Source organism: Marmota monax, unplaced genomic scaffold (assembly GCF_021218885.2).
Source record: "Marmota monax isolate L192 unplaced genomic scaffold, Marmota_monax_Labrador192_F-V1.1 WCK01_AAM20220418_F8-fsc00012, whole genome shotgun sequence".
Classification (NCBI taxonomy): domain Eukaryota; kingdom Metazoa; phylum Chordata; class Mammalia; order Rodentia; family Sciuridae; genus Marmota; species Marmota monax.
The window spans coordinates 19,258,509-19,282,043 of record NW_026695227.1 but is presented as its reverse complement, the minus strand read 5'-3'; the positions used below and the strand labels follow the sequence as shown (position 1 = coordinate 19,282,043).

General features: G+C 37.8%; 1 protein-coding gene across 2 annotated transcripts in view; it reads left to right on the top strand.

Annotated features, from left to right (window-relative positions):
• The window catches only part of Pkp2 (plakophilin 2), a 71,474-nt gene extending 50,052 nt beyond the window's left edge, over window positions 1-21,422 (top strand). For both annotated transcript variants that reach the window (XM_046435958.2, XM_046435959.2), the window contains exons 7-13: window positions 6,054-6,171; window positions 7,144-7,308; window positions 8,294-8,467; window positions 12,895-13,048; window positions 17,068-17,257; window positions 19,722-19,809; window positions 19,949-21,422. In XM_046435958.2, coding sequence (XP_046291914.1) covers window positions 6,054-6,171; window positions 7,144-7,308; window positions 8,294-8,467; window positions 12,895-13,048; window positions 17,068-17,257; window positions 19,722-19,809; window positions 19,949-20,017 — 958 coding nt within the window. In that variant the 3' untranslated portion in view covers window positions 20,018-21,422. The remainder of the gene's footprint in view (window positions 1-6,053; window positions 6,172-7,143; window positions 7,309-8,293; window positions 8,468-12,894; window positions 13,049-17,067; window positions 17,258-19,721; window positions 19,810-19,948) is intronic.
• The last annotated feature ends 2,113 nt before the right edge of the window (window positions 21,423-23,535 follow it).

The following is a 23,535-nucleotide window of genomic DNA, read 5'->3' as shown; positions in this document are numbered from 1 at the left end:
GGCTTTGTCACTGTCCTGTGATTTAAAGTCAGTGCCTATCTTGGAGATGCAAAATATCTGGACATCATATTGTTCTACTGTAGGTCTTGAGCATCTCATTAATCCTGCTCTGACACTCCAGACATCTCCTATAGCTATCAAGAATGCTTATTCAAGTTGCAGTGGCTCCTCTGTGTATTTTTTTAATTGGAGTTTGCTGTTTGTAATCAATTTAAAATGGAATTTGGCATTCTACCCCTAAACAATCTCTTCCAGCTAATCAAGAGGAAACAAATGTTGCCCACCACCACATGATTTCTGGCTGAATTGATTACAGAATGCTTTTGGAAGATCCAGAAATGCGGGAAAGCAAAGCTAAAGGATTTTTTTCCCACCCCCTCCTAATTTTTGATGTGTAGAAGATACTGACATATCTTTATATGATTAATATTGATTTGAAAGGACCACACTGTGGAGGTTGTATGGCCTTGTTCTACCTCCCTGTGTTGCTTCTGTTTACAGACTTAATAGTTGACTTTGGCTGATGTTTGCTGATACCTTCAGGAACTAATGTTGACTTCAGAATATCAGACAAGCTCTTCTCTTGGCATAGGGTTTTAGTTCCTCTGCCAGTTCAAATGAGGCTCCCCTTTTGTTGAATGCAACCACAAGCTGCCTCTCGTGCTTTCTCTTGGTTTGTAACAGACAAGGCCCAACTGTTTGACATATATCAGTTGAGAGACAAACAAAAGCCTAGACCTAAATCTCAAATGACAAGAGGGAGAAGGTTGCTTCCTTATCAGCCAGTGTCTTATCAAATGCCAACTCTGGTCTTGGAAGGGACTCCGAGTCTGCCTGTCAAGCACTTAATGGACCGGGACTACTTGGAGCCTTACTGTACCATTTATAACGTGGTATTAGGAAGCCTGTGATTGGTGAACACAAATCTGCATCTATAATTTTTTGAAACCATTGAGGTGGCCACTATCTCAGTAAGCTGAACTGGTACTGTAGCCACCAGGTCTTGTATATAATATACAAATACATGGTGGATCAGTAAGAAATCACTGTCAAATAGAAATAGCCCTACTTACAAGAGAAATTTCTGTCTCTTCAAATTATATTTTCTTGGTGAAATGTCTTGAAAAATTGCACATCGACCTTTTATTTTCTGCCATTCTCATGTCCTGGTAACTAACTGTAGAGCTGTAATCTTGTACTATAAACATTTCCTGTTGGCTCATCATTTTCCCCAGTCAATTGACTACACATTAGACAATGAGCTTGGATATTCTGTGTTATAACAAACTTCTTTCCAAAGCTGGAAAACGAGGCATATTTGATAACGTACCTGCACACAGCCACACACAGACACCTAGTATGGAAAGGCCAGTAGAAACCCTGTTAGAAGCAGTCAGTTCTGATTTTAAATGCTAGTCATAGGTCTGAGTTCTGAATGAATTCCTTGGGTACCCTAATTTTGAAGATTTTGGAAAATTATAGATTATCGTAAGTTGCCTACTATAATGTCTAACATGCACAGTGAATAGCAGCTAGTATTACCATTTGACATGGCCTGTTCTTTAATTTACCATATGAACTTAAGGTTTCATCACACCGTCATTAACCTTAACAGAGACATACCATTCTTCCTTTGAATAATAGCAAGGTCCCTGATGTGTTGTTTTCTTTTCTGTTTTTCATTGTGACACTCAGGAATGTGTGAGATAAGTGGTCTTAGAGAGGGTCAAGAGTCACAGAGTTGCTATAGATAAGACACCTGAAGTCTGTGACCTCTTGGAGACATACAAAGGTTCAAATTTTGTCTCCCCCACCCCCATTACAAATCACATTGCCAGAAAAATTCTCTCTGGTATCACACACTGGCTGCAGGTTAAGCTGATGCCCCCGCTGAGCCCTGTGAGATAAAGAAATCTAAAAGCCCTGCCTTCCTGTGAAGGGTTCATCTCCTTTATCACTTCCCCCCTCTCCTTAAGGCCCTGGCCCCCGACCTTGTAGCCCCCAAGACAAAGACCTGTTTTTAAAAATTGAGTAGCCATAATACATAGCTTATGCTTCCTTAAAGGTACCCACATATTTCTCAAACTTAGGCTATAGTATACCAGGAAAAATGAGCCCATAATTCAGCCAAATTTAAACCACAGACACTAAATTAAACATTTTCCATATGTTCTATTAGTAACTGATAATCATTATCAAGTAACTGCTGTGTTGGAGGCTCATTCTCTTTTCTTTTTTAATAAGATGAATGTTTTGGTATATTTCATTTATAAGTCTGAGATCTTTTTTATATTTAGCCTCCTTTGGATTACATATAAGAAACAGTAATAAATATTTTTCTGGACTCAGGGGACACATTTTTAAAGGATCAATTCTGACTAAGCATAGCCATATTAATTCTCTGATTCCCATAGATTTAAGGATTAGTTCTTGAAAAATACTTTTAGAAAGAGATATCATTTTCTACAGTTATTGGTTTTTCTCAGACTAGTACAATAACAAATTACTTTCTGTCTAATGACTTCTATTAATGGGTTAAGAGGTATGAAATAATCTGCAGTTATCTTTCATATTTGGTAGTTGAGTAAGGTGGGAACTATTTTTAATATGCAGCAGCGAATACTGAAGCAATGGGGTTCCATGAACTTTCTGTCAGCAAAGTTATCAACTGCCAGAAACCCCTGATAAGTCCCATTTCAAGAAGTAGAGTCTGGATAATACCAAGCTACAAGACAACAGTTAGTACGTGTGAACTGCTAGTACTGCCAAATTGAATTACCATTCTGACCCAAAATAAACACCCTGAAGTTAAACAAAGCTAAGTCACCCATCTGCAAGGTATGTATTGGGCTTAGCTGATGAACAAGACAGACTTTTTGATTTGTCAGAGCAATTTCAAACTACTGCCATTTCTCCAAGCCAGAGGTTAAAAGGTCAAAGAGAGACTTTAAAGCATATAATAACATTTTCTCGTGGTTGGGGGCATACAGTATTTGCTGAACAAATGACAGACCTGAATGAAAATTAGATGAGGTTTGCTCTTCTGGGACCACCCTGAGCACAGAATGAAGAATAGCCCTCCTATCCCAATTTTACCACTAATTTGCTGTCACCAGGAAAAGTAACTTAAACTCTTTGGAGCACATTTTCTTTTATGTGTAAAACTGGGAGGCAGAAAATGTGCTTTTTCCATTTCTGTCAAGTTTCTTAAGTTTCCATCATTCTTAAAGGACTCCAAGAGAGCACTTAAAGCATATTGGTTTAAATGATCATTTCTTAACAAAAAGCTATCATAAAAATTCATTTTATTTCCATTCAACAAACTCATTTTCTGTGTTTTATTTTGTTTCATTGACAAGGTGTCAGACTTCTTCAAATACAGCAAAATTTAAGGGGTTTGGGGATGTAGCTCAGTGGCAGAGCATTTTGGTTTTGTGAGATTGGCTTATTTCACTTTGCTGAGCATGTGCAAGTGCCTGGCTTTGGTCCTTAGTACAACACAAAATAAATAAATAAGGAAGTGAATCTTTAATTAGAAAAATCACATGAGAACCAAAATCACAGAAAGGATTTTGTTAAAATTAAAAATTTCGTTTCATTATATCACCAGGTATGGTGGTGTACACCTATAATTCCAGAGGCTTGGAAGGCTGAGGCAGGAGGATCTCGAGTTCAAAGCCAGCCTTAGCAATGGCTAGGCACTAAGCAACTCAGTGAAACTTTGTCTCTAAAGGAAGTATAACACACTAGGGTCAGGGCTATAGCTCAGTGGTTGAGTGCCCCTGAGTTCAATCCTCAGTACCAAAAAAAATTTTTCCTTATATCAATTTAACAACTTTAAATGATTAGTATATTCTAAGTTTTCAGTGTACTAGACTTATCTCCTCAACTATTGAGTCATGAGATTGCCATTTTTGTGGGTTAAAAACAGCCATCAAGAATTGTTAGTTTCGGGCTGGGAATGTGGCTCAAGCGGTAGCGCGCTTGCCTGGCATGCGTGCGGCCCGGGTTCGATCCTCAGCACCACATACAAACAAAGATGTTGTGTCTGCCGATAACTAAAAAATAAATATCAAAAATTCTCTCTCTCTCTCACCTCTCTCTCTAAAAAAAAAAAAAAAAAAAAAAAAAAGGTTAGTTTCACAGAATTCAACTTACAGAGGAGATCTCTCTGGGATCCCCATTTCCTTTAGTTTTTATGTAACGCTGGGCATATTTATTTCTTTAAAAGCAGTTTTTGAGGGCAGAAAGGCTTTTTGAAATCACATGGTCTGCATCTGTAATGTAATCCCCAAATGCATTACTTTGCTGTTTTCGATAAGCTTCATTTCTCTATAAGGAAGCAACCTCAACTTGTAGACTTGGTTACTGTTTATAGAAGGGTGTCATGCTTAGCAAAATTAGAAATAGGCTAAGTGTGAAGATATTTATAGGTCATGCTTTTGACTCGGGTCCTACACATTGGAAACTGTTTTCTCTGACATCTCTCTACATTTTTAGTTATGTGATCATCACATTTTAAAGCAGTTTGTTTAATATTTATCAAAATTTGTTTATCCTCATACCTACTGATACGGTCCGTAAGTTATTTAAAATTGAGATGTGGAACACACTGGAACTCAAGCAGCCTGTGTATTGCTATCTCTAATGCGCCATATTGTTCTATTTTTTTATAAATTTGTTTTAATTAGTTATATATATATAACAGTAGAATATATTTATGCACTTTGATATTTCATACATAGATGGATATAGTTTCTCATTTTTCTGAGTGTACATGTTACAGAATCATATTGGTTATGCAGTCACATATATACATACAGTAATAATGTCTGTCTCATTCTACTATCTTTCCTATCCCCATATCCCCTCCACTCCCCTCCCATCACTTCCCTCTACCTAATCTAAGGTAACGCTAATTTTCCCTAGTGTCCCCCCACCTTATTGTGAATTAGCATTCACATATTAGAGAAAACATTTGGCCTTTGGTTTTGAGGTATTGGCTTATTTCACTTAGCATGATATTCTCCAATTCCAACCATTTACTGGTAAATGCCATAGTTTTACTCTTCTTTAAAGCTGAGTAATATTCCATTGAGTATATATTTCACATTTTCTTTATCCATTCATCTATTGAGGGACACCTAGGTTGATTCCATGGTCTAGCTATTGTGAATTGAGCTGCTATAAACATTGATGTGACTGCATGACTATAGGATGCTGATTTTAAGTCCTTTGGATATAATCCAAGGAGTGGGATAGTTGGGTCAAATGGTGGGTCCATTCCCAGATTTCTGAGGAATCTCCATAGTGCTTTCCATAGTGCTTTCACAAATTTGCAGTCCCACCAGCAATGTATAAGTGTTCCTTTTCCCCCACATCCGCACCAACATTTATTGTTGCCTGTATTCTTGAAGATTGCCATTCTGACAGGAGTGAGATAAAATCTTAGAGTAGTTTTGATTTGAATTTTTCTAATTGCTCGAGATATTGGACACTTTTTCCATATATTTATTGATCAATTGTATTTCTTCTTCTGTGAAATGTCTGTTAAGTCCCTTAGCCCATTTATTGATTGGGTTATTTAGGGGTGTTTTTTTAAATTATTATTTATTTATTAATTTATTTATTGGTGTTAAGTTTTTTGAGTTCTTTATATATCCTAGAGATTAATGCTTTATCAGAGGTACATGTGGTAAAGATAGTCTCCCAATCTGCCATTTGTTCTTTTAATTGCAAAACACTTGCCTCATTTCTACCCTCTCAAAATGGGGTGAAGATTAAGTAAATAATGCTTTGACCTTGGTACTTGAAGTGAAGTAGATAGAAAATGCATTGATGTTATTCTGTGTTGTCTGGATATGTTGAGAAGTTGTGTTCAGTTATGACAGCCATTAGGCAGTTGATAATTTATTGGTCTCAGGACAACTGTCAAATTTATACAAATTTGGCATTTCAAAACACTGGAAGAAGCATCAAGTAAAGCTTCAAAGTAAATGCCTGTGGGATGCATGGCCTAAGACGTAGGGTTTCTTGTTTATTTGTCTTGATAGAAACATGAGCTCAGCTGGCCCTGATGGGAGGAAAGTGATGAGAAGGTGTGATGGACTCATTGACTCTCTGGTCCATTATGTCAGAGGAACCATTGCAGATTATCAGCCAGATGACAAGGTAATGTAGCTCATGTGTTGAATTACCTATTGTGACTTACCAAAATGCTTCAGAATATTCTTAGAATAGCTGCACGAGTTTAGATTTATTCACTGACTTGTTTGCTAAGTCTTGGATTTTCCATACATGCTTAGAAATATTAAAACCTGTCTAGTCTTATTATTTATTTTTCAGGTCCAAATTTCCAATTATCTGTTTAACAGCTAAATGTGGATGTTTCATAGGTGTCCAAATACTAAATGTTCAGCATTAAACTTAAATTCATCTCTTCCCTTTGCCCCAAACTTGATCCTTCTCTATATAATCCTTAATAATTATCACCTTTCACCCCCCAAAAAGACAGTAATCTGAATAATCTTGACAGCCTCCCTTGTTTCACATCCCATACCCACTGGGCAACATATCACATTCTACCTCTGAAGTCTTTTAATTTATCCACTCTTCTCTGTGCTGTCATTGCTGTCGAGTATGCATCTTTCATACTGGTTGTTGCAATAGCCTCCTAATTGGTCCCTATAAATAATATCACTTCCTGTTATCCAACTCAGTTTGGCTACTAAGTTATGTACCTAAAATATAAAATTGTTCTAGATACACTCTAACAAGTAAACTAGAGGGCTAGGGAAGTAGTTCAGTGGTAGAGCATCTACCTCGAATGCAGGAGGACATGGTCTGTGTCCCCAGTACCTCTAGAGAACAAAGAAAAAGTAAACTAGGAAGCTTCCCCATTGTTTTAAGAAATCCAGCTTCCATACTTTCATTGTTGTACTCATGATTATTTATGATCTAACCTTAGCCTTTCCAGCCATAATCAGTCATTCCCTTTTCCCAGATGTCCCTCCCCTGGCCCTGTCCCATCCAAGCATACCCAGTTGAATCAAATAAGCCTTGTAAGAGCTGAAGCCCTGGGAAATTGCACCCAAAGGATATCTATATGCATGTGAACAATATTCATATCCTTTTTTTTCTCAGGCAACAGAGAATTGTGTGTGCATTCTTCATAACCTCTCCTACCAGCTGGAGGCAGAGCTCCCAGAGAAGTATTCCCAGAGTATCTATATTCAAAACCGGAATATCCAGACTGACAACAACAAAAGTATTGGGTGTTTTGGCAGTCGAAGCAGGAAAGTAAAAGAGGTATATTGGGAGGTCCTGGACAGAGAGAAGCAGGGAGACCAAAATGAGAATGTGTGTGTGTGTGTGTGTGTGTGTTTCTGAGCAATTAATATATGTCAAGCACTATTTTATTTTAAGGTCTTTTAATCCTCATATCAATCCTATGAGGTGTGTATTATTAGTATCTTTGTTTTTCAGTGAGGAAACAGAAAAGGACAGAAAAGTTCATTAATTTTCCTAGATTAATTCAGCAAGTAAGTGGAGGGAATAAAATTGAATTCCCAACAATCTGACTTCAGAAATGCACTGTGAGCCTCTAAATCATACTGCTGTACACCTTGTAGGTTAGGAAGTAACCTTAGTGCAGTACAAATAAAAGTACATATGTTGATTAAACATTAAAAGCAGCCCTGATATTTGGCTTTGGGAATTTTGGAAAAAAAAAAAAAAAAAAACTTGCGACACACTAAAATCAAACCTCTTAGGAAAAAAATACACATGTATTTCCATATTGACACGAAAACTGAAAAAGTAGGATCTGCCCTGCTCCTGTTTAGCATTTGTGAACTTGGACAACAACAATAGTATTGGATGTTTTGGCAGTCGAAGCAGGAAAGTAAAAGAGGTATATTGGGAAGAGGTATATTGGAGAACAACTGGTACATTTAGAACGCTGATGCTATCCTGGATGTTTTTCTTATCTTTAGAGTGATTTTGACCAATTTAACTCTTAGCTTAAAAGCAGCCTGAAAACCATTCTAGAAGGTATCTGTGCCTAATTTTCTTAACTGTTCCCTAACTAAGTGTGGGGTAGTGTTAGGACGAAATAGTTACTGTGAGCTAAGAGTTAAGTAATTAGAAATCATACATATTTGCTTTTTAAATTTCTATTTTAGGGTCTTCTTATTATGCAAATTGTTAGTATTTCTACACAGTATTTCTGGTCTGTTGGCTTGTGTGTCCCTTGAAGTGCATTAATTCTGGATTCCCTTGTGTGTGTGGTTAGCAATACCAGGATGTGCCAATGCCAGAGGAAAAGAGCAACCCCAAGGGTGTGGAGTGGCTGTGGCATTCCATTGTGATAAGGATGTATTTGTCCTTGATTGCCAAGAGCATCCGAAATTACACACAGGAAGCATCCTTAGGAGCTCTCCAGAATCTCACAGCAGGGAGTGGCCCGGTGAGTACCATGTCCATTCTCCTATTTTTTAAGATAATGACATTGTAGACATACCTACGTTAGGTTCAGAGATGAAAAAATGAGGTAAGAGAAAAGTTTGCTCACTTCAGTCAAGACAGTTCTCAGGAACTGCCAGAGAGTGTTTCAGCCCTCCAGGACCTTCAGCCCCACTCGGCTTCTATAACACGAGGTCAGACTGTAAGTGCAAGACTTATAAATATTTGTGTTGCTCAGTGCTTTTTCAGTTATAGGTCGCAGAATCCTGCCTTAAACAGACTTCAGGGGAAAAAAGATGGAATTTGTTGGCTCTTGGAAGTGAAAAAGTTCAGGACAGGTCTTCTTCTGTCTTGACTGGACTTTGGTACTCCAGTGACGATTATGGCTTTTTCCATCCCTGGGTTCCATTTCCCTCTATTGGTTTTGTTCTCAAAGGCCCCACCCATGCGGTAACAAAGATAACTAGGAATTATTTCAGGCTTACATTTTACCAGCCTGGCGTCCCATAAGAAGGAACTATTTTCCCAGTTGCTCTATTAAGAACTGAGAGAGGACAGGGGATACAGCTCAGTTGGTAGAGTGTTTGCCTTGCATCCACAGGGCTCTGGGTTCAATCACCAGCACCACAAAAAAAAAAAAAAAAAAAAAAAAAACTGAGAGAACATGGTTCACTGACCTGATATGAGTCTCTTCATTCAGGACCTGTAGGCATGAGGCTATGAGTTTGGTTGGCCAGGTCTGGGTAATGTGCCAGGGTCTTGAATTTGGGCAGAACTGGATCACCGCCACTTGTACAATATGAACTAAAATGGTAAAGAAATGGCTCTCCAACAGAAAACCAGATGTTATCACCAAATGAAGGAGGAATAAATGCTGGGGAGTCAAAAACAACATATATCTACTGCAGCATGGAATTAGAAAGGACATCTGTAGGGCTGGGGATGTAGCTCAGTGGTAAGTCATTGCCTAGTGTGCACGAGGCCCTGGGTTCAATCACCAGTACTGCAAAAAAAAGAAAAGGATTTTAAAAGGACATCTGTGCTTTCTATTCTGCAAATTCAACTACAAAATAAAGAGTTGATTTTCTTTCCACATGCACTTACTTTATACCAGCAAAGTAAAAAATGCATAAAATGGTAAAAATTTATTCCCCTTTCCATGTATTTTTATGCCAGGTTACATATTTATGGATTTCATAAAAAATGATTTGAACTGAGCTATATTCTTTGCCTTAAGCTTATATTCTTTGCACTGATCATCGAATGATTAAACTTCTCCAGAATAGTTCATTGTATGGCTAATCTTCAATTACCTATCCCCTAGAAAAAAAACATTCTTTTTTTTATACCTTTGTTTTATTTATTTATTTTTATGTGGTGCTGAGGATCGAACCCAGGGCTCCGCGTATGCTTTGGTGAGTGCTCTATCGCTGAGCCACAATCCCAGCCCCCAAAAAAACATTCTTATAAGGAACAAAAATGTTATTCAGTCTTTACTTCAGAATTCATATTCGCTTTTAATATTAGTGGAGTTACACAGAAGCCTGCTCTCTGTTTTGAATAAAATTGTGAAATGATAAAACCCACATTTGTTTTATCAGCATTGTAGTTAAGAATGCAACCAAACTTTGATCTCTTTGACTTTCAAGAAAGCATACTTATGCACAGAGAGAAACTGAAGCTCCCTGCTTTCAAGGTGTATGTGGTCTACTAGGAGGAGACACAGCTTAGAAGAGTTGTAACCTGGAGGACTAGGAGTAGTGGTGAGAAAGGTGCCAGGCGATGGGCTGTGTGGGCCATACCAAGAGACCTGCACATCCTTCTGAAGGCAGTGGAGGGTCCTGGAAAGGTTAAGCCTGAGGTGGACCATAATCAGATTAAGCTGTAGAAGGATCACTCTAGTATAAGGCTTTGAAATCCCCACTGGTGTTTAAGAAAACAGCAGGTTGACCAGCAACATTTGAATTCCCAGTGGAGACTGGAGACCCATACATTTGCAGAAGTACCAGTGTGAAAATGCACTATTTGGTCTAGCAATGTTTGGTGATATAAAATCAGAAATGACAAGAAGCTAAAGGAATCCCACATTGCAGTTTGGCAAATGGGTGAAATGGAAGCTAGAATGAGAAGCATATTGAGGCTATTGGAAAGGTAATATTTGATGTGATGGTCCATGTACCCAGTGTAAATAAGAAAGATAAGACAGGGGAGGATTGATAATTTAAGTTGTGAGAAATGAAAGTTGGGATAAAAGGATTGGAGGGTTTTGAGGGGCATGCTGGAGATCAAACCCTGGGGCTCACACATGCTAGGCAGGCGCTCTTCTACTGAGTGATGCCCTTGACTCAGGTTCTTGATGAGGCTGAAGAGAAACAATTAGGAGTGAGGGAGGGAGAGCGAGGATGGGAAGATGTGTTCAGAGCATAGCATTGCCGGGTTTATGTTTCCAGAGGCAGTGTATCTCTGGGTGAGAACAGGGTCTGTGTGACCACCAGAGCAAGCAACTGATAAATAGAGAAGATGAAAGTCAGTGACTTTGGGGAAGTCTGGGAACTGTGTATGGATAAGAGGTGGAAAGGGCTGTGCACCAGGCTCCAGAGCCTCCAGAGAGAATTCCACACAGTGTCCGAGTTGGATGGAGTAACTGAGAAGAGCAGGGCTTCTGCCTATGAGGGAAGACACAGCCATCTAGACAGGCCATTAGGAAGACAGAGGAATGCCCAGCCTGTCTCCCAACCCGATATACAGGAGTTGTATAGACTGAATAGCTTCCTCCCTGGATGGCTATGGCGGGGGGTGGGGGGGGGAGTGGATTCCTCCTAGAGAACATCAAATAGTCTAAGAGAATGTTCTGCAAGTTAGTGAAAGACAAATTGTGATTCATCCAACAGTAGAACAAACATTTTGAAACAGTGCTAATTAAACATGCTTGAGTTGTATACACTCTGAGAATCTAAAGAAAGTTATGTACTATTTCCCTGAGAATGTCAAATATAAACACAAGAATAGTTTTAGGGATATCCCATCCTCTCCCTGGACCCTATATTAAGAACCCCCTGTATAAGATGGAGTGGAGAAATATAAGAAAAAGAGGAATAAAGCTGAGGGAAGGGGGCACACAGTGTTTAGATGAGACAAACAGCATGCTGAAAAATGTCAAGAGTTATGCGGATTTTTGGCATGGAAGCCCCAAAGTAACTTCAAATAGATTTGAAGTCTAATATGAAGTCACAAACACAAACCAAGGCCTGAATCAGAGGTTTGTTGATGATAGGAAGAGCCTACTCAATATTTAGAACCTCTTAAAGGTGATTGTCAACCCAATTCCAAATCCGAGTTGCCTCTAGTGGACCTGGATCTCAACCAGCAACTTGTACATGTTGATTCAAAGCCAAGAATTACAGATTAACCTAATAAGCAATACATTCCTTTCTTTAAAAGCCAAACATCCCTTTCCGAATAAACTGGATTTTATTGAAAATGAATAAGCTTGTTGAGATATGTAAACTGCCCAGAAGAAACAGAAAAGATAAATAAGCCATTCACCAGTAAATAAGTTGAAGTGATAGTCAAAGACATCTCCCTTTAAAATGTATTCTCTGCTCAGTTGACTCTCTAGAAGAACACAGATTCCATGTCACCACAAAAGTGAGTGGCTGATGAACAGCTATGTGGATGAATTCTACCAAATCCACGAGGGCAATACAAGAAAAGGAAAGGACAGACCCATTGCATTATAAATATAAATGGGAAAAATGTAATTGCTAACCAAATCCAACATTCATTTAAAAATATTGAATGAACTGTTTTTATCTGGTAATTAGATTGAAAACCTAAAAAGAATTTTTAACAAGTATCTTCAGACTGGTTTTATCAATGTTCTAGTTTTTTGTTTTATTTGGTTTTGTTTTTGTGCCAAAGTTTATATCCCCAATCCTTTTTAATATTTTGTTTTGAGACAGGATATCACTGAGTTGTTTAGGGCCTCAATAAGTTGCTGAGGCTGGCTTTGAATTTGCAGTCCTTTTGCTTCAGTCTCCCAAGCCACTGGGATTACAGGTGTGCGCCACCATGCCCAGCTGTCACACACACACATTCTCATTCATTCTCTCTCTCTCTCTCTCTCTCTTTCTCTCTCTCTCTCTCTCTCTCTCTCTCTCTCTCTCTCTCTCTCTCTGGTGGAGTTAGTTTATTTACATTTCAATATATGTATATTTTTGTTTATTTATTTATTTGCTTATTTTTACTTTGTGCATGCAGAAGAGCAAACCCAGGGCCTCATATTTGCTGGGCAAATAACCACTGAGCTATGCTCTTAGCCCCACAGTTCTAGTTTTTAAAACATCTTCTAGTAATCTACCAAAAAAAAAAAACTTTAATATTACTATGAAATCAAATGCAGTAGCATTTATAGGACATCTCACAAAACAGATGCCAACATCAGTAGCCCAGACGGTTGTCCAGAAGGAAAATGGCCTCCAGCACACCCGAAAGATGCTGCACATTGGTGATCCAAGCGTGAAAAAGACTGCAGTCTCCCTCCTGAGAAATCTGTCTCGGAATCTTTCTCTGCAGAATGAAATTGGTGAGTTGGTAAAGTGCCTCATGTCATAGGTACATGTTGAAAATATAAGTGCAGTAAGACATTGTTGCTATCACATTCTTTTTGCAGTGATGAACTAGAAATGTGAGTAAAGGGCAGAAGGTGGTAAGTAGGTCTGGCTTTTGTGCCATATAACATCAAGGGCAGACTTTCTTACTGGTCTCAAATTAGATTGCTCTTAATACACAGACTTTTAGTTTGCTTTAATTACTTACAGAAGAGAAATTTTAAACCGTACTAGTATTTCACTAGATAAGCAAGATGTTTGACATTTTTTATCCTTCAGCCATGCCTCTCAGTGAAGTCTTTTTAAATTACGTAGATATTGTTCAGGATATTCCCCATTTGACCTGCTTACACGCCACTGTTCTAGAACATCAAGAAAACATACACTGTGGTTGTTTACTTTAGAAGGTAGGCAGTGTGTTGGACTGGAAAAAGAAAGAATAGACAGGTAATCACAAGAAAAAGACAAAAGGAACCTGAATGTGGCAGATTTGGCATAGACGTCTTTAGAATAGATACAATGAAACCTAGTTGCCTTTTGTTGTTGTTTGAAAGACTGCATTTCTGATGATGATGATTACGATGGTAAGTTATCATAACATAATTTTTCATTCATTTGCTTATACCAGGAAATATTGGATAAATGCTTGTTAAATCAGGTAAAAATATGTAAAATGAGATAAAAGGAAGACAATGCTAAAATTATGCATGCTTTCTAATGCTCCATAAGTTGATCATTTCTAACAACCTAAATTCAGTTTTTCACAAAAGTACACTAAAATTATAAGCAAATTTGTATTTGTTTTTCTTAATGGTTAAGTTTTGGAATCTGCACACACGAATAACCCAGGGATATTGAAGTTTGCTGTGTGGTTTAGTCACATCATTTTTAAAGACAGCCAGCAGCACACTTGACAAGAGGTTTTTGTACAATGGTTTCAAGCCCATTATAAATATAAGGAGAGCCTGGAAATTTCCACTGAATTTAAAAGAAGCCTTGCCATGGGCATTCTCAAAATTATGAAAGTGCTCTTCCTATTGTCTTTTGTGGGCTTTTGTGCTAGCTTCTATAGAGGTGTATTATCCTTTAGCTTTTTTTTTTCCTTTGCCCATATAAAACATTGACTCCATCTCTAGAACATTGCCAAGGAAAATAACTGTTGTACACATTATGCACGTACCTTTGGGACAGAAATGCTGTGAGTTTTAGGTCCTCTAACTGTTGGAAAGGTGTTGTAACACTGCTAAGCCTCACTCTAAGAACAAGAGAGAATAGCTCTCAGCAAGATAAATGCAGTTTTAAAATTCCATATTGGTTTTATGTAACATATTATTTTGATTCTGAGTTTTAATAGCCCAGAATGAGTGAAAATCTGTTAGAATACATCCTTTGAGTTTCTCATGAGAGTTTTCTATGCCAGGGAACTTTCCATGTGCCAACCTGGAATGAAGTTATCACATTTTACTTGCATTTACAGAAAAAAACGTGAAACATTTTTTTCTCAAAAACTTGAAGATAGGCAACATGTCAGAGAGAAGAGATGGATTGCATCCCACAGTGCTACTTTGCCAACCCATGTCACCTTAGCTAGTCACTTAACTGCTGCACACCAAGGGAGATGAGTAATTACTACCTCATGGTGTTTTTCCAAGGATCAAATTAAGTAATGTGTGTGTGAGCCCTGGTAAGTGGTAGACATCTCTACAATTCCAGTTCACATTAGTCATCACATGGGTATTTCCAGATATCCAAATATTAAAGATCTACCAGGCCCACAGTCCACTCTGGAATATAGATATATAGATATCTACTATGTGTGTGTGTGGAGAGAGAAAGAAAGAAAAATGTAGGTATAGATATAGATATACACCCTCCCATACTTTTTTGTGGTATGAATTTTCTAAGAAAAATAAACATGATAGAAAGTGTTAGATTCTAATTCCTTTATTTGCCACTTCTCCTTAGCCATGACCCTGAGTTCTGACCTTAACTTTGATCTACAGAGGTGGACATTCATGGCACAGTGAGGAAGAGAAGGTGGGCAAAGTTCTCAAGTGGACAGCCTGGGTCTCTGCTGCCACTGCTGTAGCCTCAAAGAGATTGATCCGGTGTTTGTTGTGCAGTGGTCTTGGGCTTATCTCCATATTATTCAACTAAATTCAGTGAAAGGAAAGTTCATGTTCTCAAGGTCTTTGATACTGTGGTTTAACTTATTGAAAGGAGGAAAGCTTCTGATAATAACAAGCATCTATTGAGAGCTTACTGTGGGCAGGGCACAGTTAATACACAGTAGATCACTAATTCCCTAAAAAAAGAAAAGAAAAAAAACTGTGAAATAGATACTGTTATAATACCTAATGTACAAATTAGGGAAATGCAACACTAAGAAGATAAGTAGCTTGTTAAGGCTCAGAGTCATTAAGTACCAGAGCAGGACTTAAACTAAAGAAGTCTGGCTCCAGAGGCTGAGCTCTGGGATCTTAACATTATGCCATGATGATTAGACATGGTAGTGTTCAGGCCTTTAAGCAGAAAGCATGTCTTACCTGCCAATCAGGTCTGGTCATGATCTAATGACAATATATCATTCAGTGCCTTTTATTGAGTACCTCTCTGTTTCAGGAATAATGAGTGATGCTAGAAACACAGAAAAAAAGGTAGTTGTAATTAAGAAACCCATAGTCCCACTTGAAATTCAGACAGGCACATAACTAATTATAATCCAGTAATAGAAAAGCATGGTTCAAGGTGCCACATGAACACAAGAACAATAAGATATTTGTTACACATCCATAATCAACACAACACTGTATTAAGGAGCTGTGGGGAACAGCATGAGCTACAAAAACATGCTCTCAGTCTCGAAAAGGAGTTCCAAAGTAGTTAGAGAAAAAAGAAGAAAACATATGTGAAAAGAATTATTACAAAATTTAAGTACAAATTTATATTGCCCAAAATATTTAGACCTCAGGACAAATCATAGTGAAATCTTCAAATATTAATACCTCTTTTGCTACTATTAAAAAAAGCTGAACTAACGTTCTAACAAAGAAGTTACACACATGGTGGAAAAGAATATTTAAAATTGTTCATTTCTCTTTAAGATAGTGGCTTATCTATGTATTAAAAAACCTCTGAGCCAGACGTGTTGATGCATGCCTGTAATCCCAGTGGATTGGGAGGCTAAGGCAGGAGGATCCCAAGTTCAAAGCCAGTCTCAGAAAAAGTGTGGTGCTAAGCAACTCAGTGAGACCCTGCCTCTATATAAAATACAAAATAGGGCTGGGGATGTGACTCAGTGTTTGAGTTCAAACCCTGGTACCATCCCCACAAAAAAAAAAGAAAGAAAGAAAGAAAGAAAGAAAAACCTCTGGGAAGTACAGATAATTTTTGAAAAAAAAATTAGGTCACCATTAATACTATTGTAAAAACAGTTTTTATTAACATTTTAGTGTAGTTCTCATATATTTTCTTTTATAGAATCATGTATACCCATAAGTCCTGATATTTCACATAGAATATTAATACAAACATTTTCCTGTTATACATGCTTAACAGATGTGTTTTGGAATGTATAGTATTCTTTACATGTATATTTTAGCTAATCATATTCCTGTTATTTGTCTATTTAGGCTTTTATAATTTTTCACTCATATATAATACAATCAGAAAGATCTCTGCAGAAAACTTTTTCTATTTTTAAAGTGAGTCTCTCAGGTGTATTCCCAGAAGTGGAATTACTGAATTGAAGAATATGAAATTTTTTAGATTCTTGTCACTTTTGACAAATTACTTTGTGAAAAAATTTTCAATAAGTTGAGCATGGAACATCTTCAAATGTTTAAATTTGATTATTAGAAAAGTCACTTCTTATTTGTTGAGGAACTGTGTTTCCTTTTTTTTTTTTTTTTTAATGTCTTTTACTCAAAATGTATTAGGATCTTGGGATTAAGAATAACCTTTCTAATCAAGTGTCTTTTCTGTCATCTTGTAGCCAAAGAAACCTTACCCGATTTGGTATCTATAATTCCCGACACAGTCCCAAGTAATGACCTTCTCATTGAAACTACAGCCTCCGCCTGTTACACCCTCAACAATATAATCCAAAACAGTTACCAGAATGCACGAGACCTTCTGAACACAGGGGGCCTGCAGAAAATTATGACCATCAGCACAGGCGACGCGTAAGTCCTTCAGTATCTGCCCATCAGAGTCTCCCCTTTCCCTACCACCTCCCCATTCATATGTATTCTAGTTATGAATGTGCCATTGATGAGTACCACGGGCAGAATGGCTGCAAACACAATCACAAAACTGGCCCAGACTGTCCAGTGATGAGGCAAGTGAAGAACTGAATCAGCCAACCCACATGGTTGTCCATTCTCCTCTAACCATCAAGAGAGGGTCAAACTCTATACCTTCTCTTGGAAGTGTATTCCAGCATTTTATCGACCTCATGAATTAGTTTCCCAGCACCACCACTGTGATCCAAGAGAAGCAGAGGCAAGGTTGGATCCTGTAGCAGCTTAGACTGAGCAGTGAGAGCAGTGGATGGCAGCTGCCAAGAAATTTTTGCTTTCTCAGTTTTCCCCGTAACATCCCTTCCACATCTGATTCCCTTTTTGCAAACAGAAGTCCCAGTCATATAAATCATCTCACATTCCTAATTCTGGGTATAACTAAATTATTACTATTCGTTAATTTAGAGTGATGGATGGTAAGGAATATAAAAATTATTATCTTTTTCTCTTCATACAATTCTCTCAGAATTGTTTGACTTGTTATCTTCCTACAAATTCAAGATTTTTTTTTTTCTTTTTTAATGCTAGAGTTTAAACCCAGGGCCTGGTACATGTTAGGGAAATACCCTACCACTGAGCTACATCCCCAGCCTTATAAGTTATCTTTGTAAATAACCAGGGAAAAAAAATGTTATTATTGCCTAATTTTAATTAGTAAACAGACTTCACCTGTAGTGGACCAATGTGTGTTCAGCCATATGGAGGTGAGAACGGGGGTCTGGGATATCCAAGAATGAGCAGTCATCCCCTCCAGTGCCACCCTGCCCAAGGCAGATCTCTGTGGTCCTCTGCAGCCTGCCTCTGGCAAAGCTCACGAGGAAAGAGTACCACAGAGCCAGGTGATCAAAAACAAGCCTGGAGCCCTGGCTTGAATATCATTTCCCAAAAAAACAGAGAGCATTCACCTCTTCCCATAGCCTGACAGGTAGCAATTACCTTTGTGGAAAAAAAAAGAATTATTACTACAAAACAGAAACAACTCTCCAAGTTGACACCTAAACTCTAAGCAAACCTCCCTAAGGTAGTAAATACATACTAAGGTAGTATGATTTTAATTAATTGAGTATTCAGATATAATAGTTGTTGCCCTTAGGAATACAACATCACTTTTGGACACTTCTAATAGCTTAGCAAGTTAGGGGGATGTACTACTGTCACTTGTGTGTTTCCCTGAAGGTCTGCTTATGAGTGGGTCCTCACATGACCTCTCAAAAAAAAAAAAATAATAACAGGCATTCTGTTTTTCCTGCTGTTCTTTCCCAATTGAGTGTTAAATATCTGACCTATCATTAATGAGCTAGCCTGGGAACTCATTATCATCTACAACATTACACCTTTGGATAAACGAGTTCCCAAGTGCCAAACAACCAACTTACAAACAAACTTTATAAATATAACCACCTTGCAATTTAAGAACTTTTTATGGTTTGGGGTATTAGAGACTCATAGCTTTCATGGATTTATTTATATTCAGTTATCATGTACTAAAAATCAGGGCTGTCAGGAAGGAGCAAGGATTTCAGCTGATGATTGACCTCAGCGTGCTCCTCTCCCCACAGCCTGGCTTTCTGGATTCTTGCTTGCATGTTTACAACTCCTGTGATGTGGAAGAGGGACAGAAAAAATACAACCTTTGTTTCTTTGTTTAAAAAAAGAAAATTCAACCATGTACTGATGAGGTGTTGGGAGAGAAAGAGATCTAAGAAGGCACTGATCTTTGGTCAGATATAGGAAATTGAGGTTACATTTAAAAGGGAACATCAAAAACAAATATCAGTGTCAACTTCAGTGGTGACTTGGATTTAAAACAGTCACGAGTTCTCCATTTATTCTAAGACATAAAGTGATTCTGAAACCATTTTAACAAATGCTGCCACAAGAATTTCTTTTATTAATTAACAGCCACTGAGTCTATGAGATATGTATGTATATCCAGTCATACATTCCTACATTGATGTTTAATAAATACATATCATAAATATACAAGTGTAAATTGTATTCTATTAGTAAATTCAAGGATTTGTAACATGTCTAAGGATGTATTCCTTATAAGTATTAGGAATTTTCTCTATAAAATACTTATTATTAGCACAGCCCTAGTGGTTTAAAAAGATTAAAATAACAACTAAAGGTAAGGGCTGGGAGGCGCTCAGTGACAGAGCACTAGACTAGAGTGTGTGGGGCCCTGGGTTCCATCCCAGCACCACAAATAGAGAGCAAGAGTGGTGCACCATCTCCCCATTCTCAACCGCCTCCTCTGGCTGCCAAAGCAGTGATTGAAAACACAGAATATGGGAAGGCAGCATCCAAACCCCTCACACATCTTGCCCTGTCCTTTTCTTTCCAGCTATGCCCCCAGCAAAGCCAGCAAGGCTGCCTCTGTGCTGCTGTATTCTCTGTGGGCACACACGGAGCTCCACAATGCCTACAAGAAGGTAAGAACGCTGACAGGCAGCATGTCACAGTTACAGAGCCAGGTGACCGTGATCTGCCTGGCACTAAACCACTAGAAAACTGCATTTTCTTATGTGAGAATTGTGTTGCCTTTCATGTTTTTGTCTGTTTTTTCCAAAGGCTCAGTTTAAGAAGACAGATTTTGTCAACAGCCGGACTGCCAAAGCCTACCACTCCCTTAAAGACTGAGGAGGATGAAAACTTAACCTCAGATATTTCAGCCTCACCATACTCGACTGCAAAAAGCCCCAAAGGAAAACACCTATTTTTCTACTAACCAGCCCAAGAAACCTCAAAAAGCATGCCATGTTTCTATCCTTTTCTATTTCCATGGTCCCCAGAATGCAGAAAACAAATAATCAGGACATAATTTTGGTAGGCTTCCAGGAGATTTTTGCAAGTGCTCCACCAGGAGATAATGGCAACCAGTTCTACGTTACCCTCTACAAAAGCCCTCTTTGTTATCCAAGCCTATGGTGTGTGGCCTTCTAGAACCAAAATGTGAATTCATGTGGCAGTTAACAGAATACATAAGGAAAGAAGCTGTTATATTACTAGAATTTTAAAAGTTTGATTTACACTTGTATTCCTTTTCTGGTTTCCAGTTTTTATCACTCATCTTCACATTGCTTCACCGTTGAGCCACAAGTGTATTATTCTGCAGTGTTGAAACAGATCAGAAATGCAAGAAATATTTGCAGAGTTATCCAGAAGAAAGTGTAATGGCAAAATTGTTTGTTTACTTTGAGCTTATTTTTATCCCCTTGGGGTTTTTTTTTCCCCCGCCCTGATTTTAAATGAATTTAAGAAGTTTAGATTACAAAGCATGTATGACTGACTATAAAAGAAAGAAATTGAGAGGAAGTGAGTATACCAAATTTAAGATTTTTTTTTTCCATAAAGATAGGTAACTAAGGTTATAAAATCCAGTGTTCTCCCTAAGTGCTAAGTAAATGAGATTTTTGCTAAAGGAAATACTTTGCCTACAACACCACTATTAAATGCAAATTTCTTCTAACTAGTGGCATTCAGTACCATCTATTTCCTGTGCTTTTTCAGCCACTGCATTGGGCTGGTGGAAGAATGGACTCCACTCCTGAGTTCTAAGAGGAACCACAGGGATCCCTTAGACTGCTGGGCCAGCTCTGGGCACTGAAACAGCTCTAATGAGTCACTATCAAGCAGCCCAACTTTGTCCAACATTTAAAAACTAGCACAAAACCACTAAGTCTTCTGTGATCTTCCTCAAGCCATTATCTTAAGCCAAGAAAACTCTAGAGGAAAAAAGTGAAGAGGTTGAGGAGAACTGAGAAGGTGTCAAGGCCATCCAGAAGCGACTTGAGAAGCACTGACTAATCAGTGCTTAGAAGGCTAATCATGTCTAGTAAAGTGCATCTGCACAAAATGTTGTTTTAAATGGACTGTGATTAAAACATTCAGAGAATTAGTCTTCAAGGCTATAATTCTGTTATATTTTGTTGCTTTGGAAAAGTCTAACAATGTTTGTCATAAAAAAGTAAGAGAAGACTCTTTCAGATCATTTTGGCCAGGAAAAAAAATGTAATAGAAAATAAATTCTTATTTCCAATTAAAATGTGTATGTAAGTCTTTATATTTGTAACTTAAACATTTTTTGACTGTTACAGCTCAGTGAAGACTACTAGGTTACTAACTCAGGTCAAACTGAAATTATTTAGATGTCCATTTTTTAAATACTACAAGAGAGAATTTATATCTCTTTTCCAGATTTCTAACAATAAGCATTTGGAGTTTATTTCTCCAGGTAATTGATGTATGTTCAAAAGTTCCTGTGTTTTGGGGGGCATTAATAGAGACCTTAATAATACTAAATACAGAATGAGGCAAAAATAACATTGCCTGCATAGGTATTTATGTGTATATGATTTGTTTACCTTTCTATATGACAGGAGAGTTGAGGATTTGACCTTGTAAACTTCAATTACTTTTGAATATCTTCTTATTATTGTTATTTCTTTCCTAATTAGAGTCCTAAATTCTTTATCAAGGAACAACCTGTAAGGGCTGGGGTTGTAGCCCAGTGGTAAAAGCGCTTGCCTTGTATGCATGAGGCCCTGGATTCAATCCTTAGCACCACATAAAAATAAATAAATAAAGATATTTTAAAATGAAAAAAAAAAAGAAACATCCTGTAAGAATACAGGACTAGCTAGTAACTAAAGTATATAAAAATGGAAACGTTCAAACGTGCTAGCTGTTGTTAGATTTAATATGTTGAGGGAGTCTGTGTCCATGAAAAGACAGGCTATATTTGATCCTCATATCCTGCTTTGTCCCTCTGTTTGCAAACATTTCCCTCCTTTACTATTTGTGAACACCTTTGAGGGAAATCCTTATATGAGTGAATATCAGTTTGGACCATAGGTCTATATACAAAGCTCTTTTTTCTTTTTCTATGTGTCCCTGATTATGCCCATGCCATCAAAGGAACTAACAGGCTTTCTCATTTATTTTACTAAGAATTCCAAAGGGCTGATTCTATGTTGGTAATTCTTAATGGTCTTTTGGAATATGGGTAGTTGCCACCTTAGATTCCATTACTGGAAACATCTGTTTCTACCTGATGGAAATAACCAAAGGGTTATCTGACAAGATAAAGAGGGGATTAATATGTCCAGTGGGAAAATAAGCAGGAGGAGAAAAACCACTTTAAAACCAATTTTACCACTCTCTGAAGAAGCAATTCCTCACATAAAACAGAAAATTGAACATGTTTAGGAATTTATAGACACTATAGGTAGTGAGATTTCTTCTAAATAAATATGTAATAAACACTGCATTGTAATGAGGAGGACTTTGGTATATGTACTTCGAACAAAATTGCAGAAGAAACCTCAAATCACATAATCATGGGATTAGGAAGGAATTTAGAAAGCATCTGGTCAAGTCCTCCTTAAAGTATCTTCTTGCGTCAAAAGAGACCCAGTTCTTATTAATGTGAAAGCAGAGAAACAATCACACATTAGGACTAAATACCCAACAAGACCTCTAACTGGTCCTTTTTAAGATTCAGTGACTGCTGCATTGAAGTATTTATTGTGCAAGAAAAGAAACAAAATTTTAAAATAAAACTTGGCTCTAAGGTTAACTTTTTTAGTTTAACAGTGTTCCTGACAGTTTCACCACTTATGAAATAAATTCAACCTTTTAAGGTCTCTCAGGAAAATTCTCTTTGTGATACCATGTTTAGGAAACAGAGATCCAAATGCCATATGGTAGCATAAGAGCTGTTTAAAGTCTGAGCAGAAGGGAAGGCATTCTGAAAACCATAGCCTTTGAGACTCAGTTATAGTCCAGCAGTATTTAGCCTGGAGAAGGCATCCCACTTAGCACTTTGTGTTCTCTGAAAGAGCACTGTGTGGAAGATGGCAGTCTTATTCTGACACAGTGCCAGGCCAACAGGTGGAAGTTTCTGTGAGCCTAGCTTTGGATAATGGTGGGAAATGCTGAGTCCTCTTCACAGCCTCCCCATAAAGTACAGATTTTCTTTATCCATGGGAAAACCCTGAAACAGGCATTGAGTCCCATTCCCAAAGTCACAGCTAGAAAGTGCAGAGGATCTATAGGAAGTCAGTCCTCTCTGGGGGTCTCCTGCAAACCCAGTGAAAAACTCATGTCTCCATGCTGATGAACTAGGGGGATCTCTTTGGCTTGGCTCTTTGAAGAGA